This window comes from Entamoeba invadens (genome assembly GCF_000330505.1).
Source record: "Entamoeba invadens IP1 unplaced genomic scaffold scaff_1105074725849, whole genome shotgun sequence".
Classification (NCBI taxonomy): domain Eukaryota; phylum Evosea; order Mastigamoebida; family Endamoebidae; genus Entamoeba; species Entamoeba invadens.
In genome coordinates this window covers 407,593-409,921 of record NW_004440189.1, presented here as the reverse complement: position 1 = coordinate 409,921, position 2,329 = coordinate 407,593, and the positions used below count along the sequence as shown (strand labels likewise).

The 2,329-nt window shown below is 36.3% G+C and overlaps 2 protein-coding genes across 2 annotated transcripts; both read left to right on the top strand.

The window, feature by feature from the left end:
• Nucleotides 1–121: 121 nt before the first annotated feature.
• EIN_225140 (hypothetical protein) lies at nucleotides 122–997 on the top strand (the record flags this gene model as incomplete). The annotated part of the gene is made up of 1 exon (XM_004254944.1): nucleotides 122–997. The coding sequence occupies one exon, from the start codon at nucleotides 122–124 to the stop codon at nucleotides 995–997; it is 876 nt and encodes a 291-aa protein (XP_004254992.1).
• Nucleotides 998–1,535: 538 nt separating this feature from the next.
• EIN_225130 (hypothetical protein) lies at nucleotides 1,536–1,937 on the top strand (the record flags this gene model as incomplete). Its single annotated transcript, XM_004254943.1, has 1 exon — nucleotides 1,536–1,937. The coding sequence occupies one exon, from the start codon at nucleotides 1,536–1,538 to the stop codon at nucleotides 1,935–1,937; it is 402 nt and encodes a 133-aa protein (XP_004254991.1).
• Between the last annotated feature and the right edge of the window lie 392 nt (nucleotides 1,938–2,329).

The window sequence follows — 2,329 nt, the reverse complement described above, 5'->3', positions numbered from 1 at the left end:
ACTGCTTAACTAAATGGAGTGCTTCAAAGTCGACAACTACATCAGAAAACCAATAAGATTCAATATCCCAATACTGGCATTCTTTGTGTGTGTCACCATCGCTCTAAATTTTGTATTGCAAATGTTGGAAGTGCTCTTTGGCTCCGATAAAGCACTCTCGTACGAAAACGTGAAATGTCTGACAAATTTCACCCCTTTCTTCACGTTTCTTTTAGTTCAGTACCTTGATGGGTTGTACAACAAAAACTCGTCGTTTGTATTTACCGACTTCACAAATTTGGTCATACAGTATGTCCCACCTGTAAAGTTGGTGTGGTATCCCGTTGCGTTGTGTATCATACCAATTGTTATGATCTTTGGCTCTTTTAGCTTTTTTATCATATTTCCAGAACAGTGCGACTTATTGCTGACGGCTTCAGTGGGGAAACAAAAAGCGCTTTTAGAACAAAACAATGTATTTCTTGATGAGTATAGAGTGAGAAGTGATATTTACTATAACACTTTTCTAAATCTTTTAATGTCCCCATTAACACATTTGGCCGAAGGATTTGCAATAGAAAGTGTTTTCAGAGGATACATCTTTCTGAGTCTAATTAACTCTTTGCACCCAAGAATTGCGTGCATCATCACAGGAGCAATTTTTGGGTTTTACTCAATCGCGTTGACAATATTGGGTGAGGGGTTCGATGTTGCGTATTTTGGAGAACCTTTTACTGGGATGGTTTGTACATTTTTGGTGCACTTCTTTTTAAATGGCATTTTCTGCTTCTTTGCACTCAAGACAAAATCGATGCTCATTTGTGGCTTTCTTTCTTCTGCTTGGATCGCGCTTCAAAAGAACTACCTCCCTTTTGTCACTACTGTCTTTGACCAAACAAGTCCATTCTATGGACCTTCATATCATGGTATTATTCCAGCTTCTCCTATTATCCTCACATCGTTTGTCTTATTCTTCTATATGGGATGGGAAGCAGAATCTCCTTTTGAATTAAAATGAAAATAGAATGGTTGGTATAGTTTAATTATTGTTTATTGTACTATACATGTGAGTTTAGGCAAAAGAAATTGTAAATTAACAAAAAACTTATAGTTTTCAGCACTTTTGCCGACGATTTTGTCATTTTCAAAATAAAAATACCTTTAAAAAATCCCGAAAAAATAGAAGTAATAATAACGTTAATTCTGGTAAAAACAAAAATAAGAAAAGACGTAAAAAAAGAGTACAAATGAACCGATCTGTACAATCACAGCCCGAGTATGAGTTTTATGGAAACTACCAAACAATTCCCGATACCCATAATGTTACACAGCGACAACAACCACAACAGTACCAACAACAAATTCCGCAACAGGCAAACTCACAAATCGGACAACAAGTGAATCAACAAATAAACCAACAGATGGGACAACCATCAATGTGTCTTCGCCTCTGTTTTTGTCCGTTGTGTGACGAGCAATAAATGCTACTCCAACAACCACAACCATTTGAATGGCTTTTTATTGCTCGAGTTATCATGTTCTCGCTTAAGAGAAAGATGGGGAAACAAGACTTTTTCACAATTAGAGTTTTGTTATACTTTGTGGTGGCCATTGGTAATTCTTTCAATTTTTGGAGCAATTCAAAGCTCCACAAGAACAATGGGTTAAGACTTTTAATGAACAGTTCAACAACAAAGACTTTTTCACACTTTCAGACGACAAGGGCGCTGTTAAAATCAACAACGACGTACCACCTTGGGACTATGATGGTGATGTTTCCAAGAAATCTCTGCATCAAGTCATGTCGACGACTTGGATTCAATTCAAAACACTGGCAAATACAAGCAGGGCTGAAGGAAAGTGACATGAAAACATTGCGAATTGCAATGGTGGCGTGTCAAAAAGCACTTTTCGTATACACCAACGATAATTCCAAAAACAATGTTTGTTTTATATAAACAATTAACAAGTTATGGCGAACATACCAACTTTGTAGATCATGGCCCAAATGGAAGAACTCCAAAAAGTCGTCAATGAGACAAACTATTTATTGGGTTGTTTTCAGAAATAAATTGTTTTTTTATCACTTTTTTGTGTCACTAAATCGGATCGCATCCCATAATCTTTTGCTTTGTTCTTTTCAACGAAGAATTCTTCGAATTGTTTTCGAAAATTGTCCACTTCATTACTGATCCGAGAAGACAATACATCCATGCTGAAAATACGAGCAGATAGTCTCACAAAGTCTTTAACAATTAAGTAAACATTCTCAAAGCAAAACTTCGCCATTTCACAGTCTTTCAAATAAAAAGTGATATATAGTTGTGCATTGCTATAACATCGGCTTGTC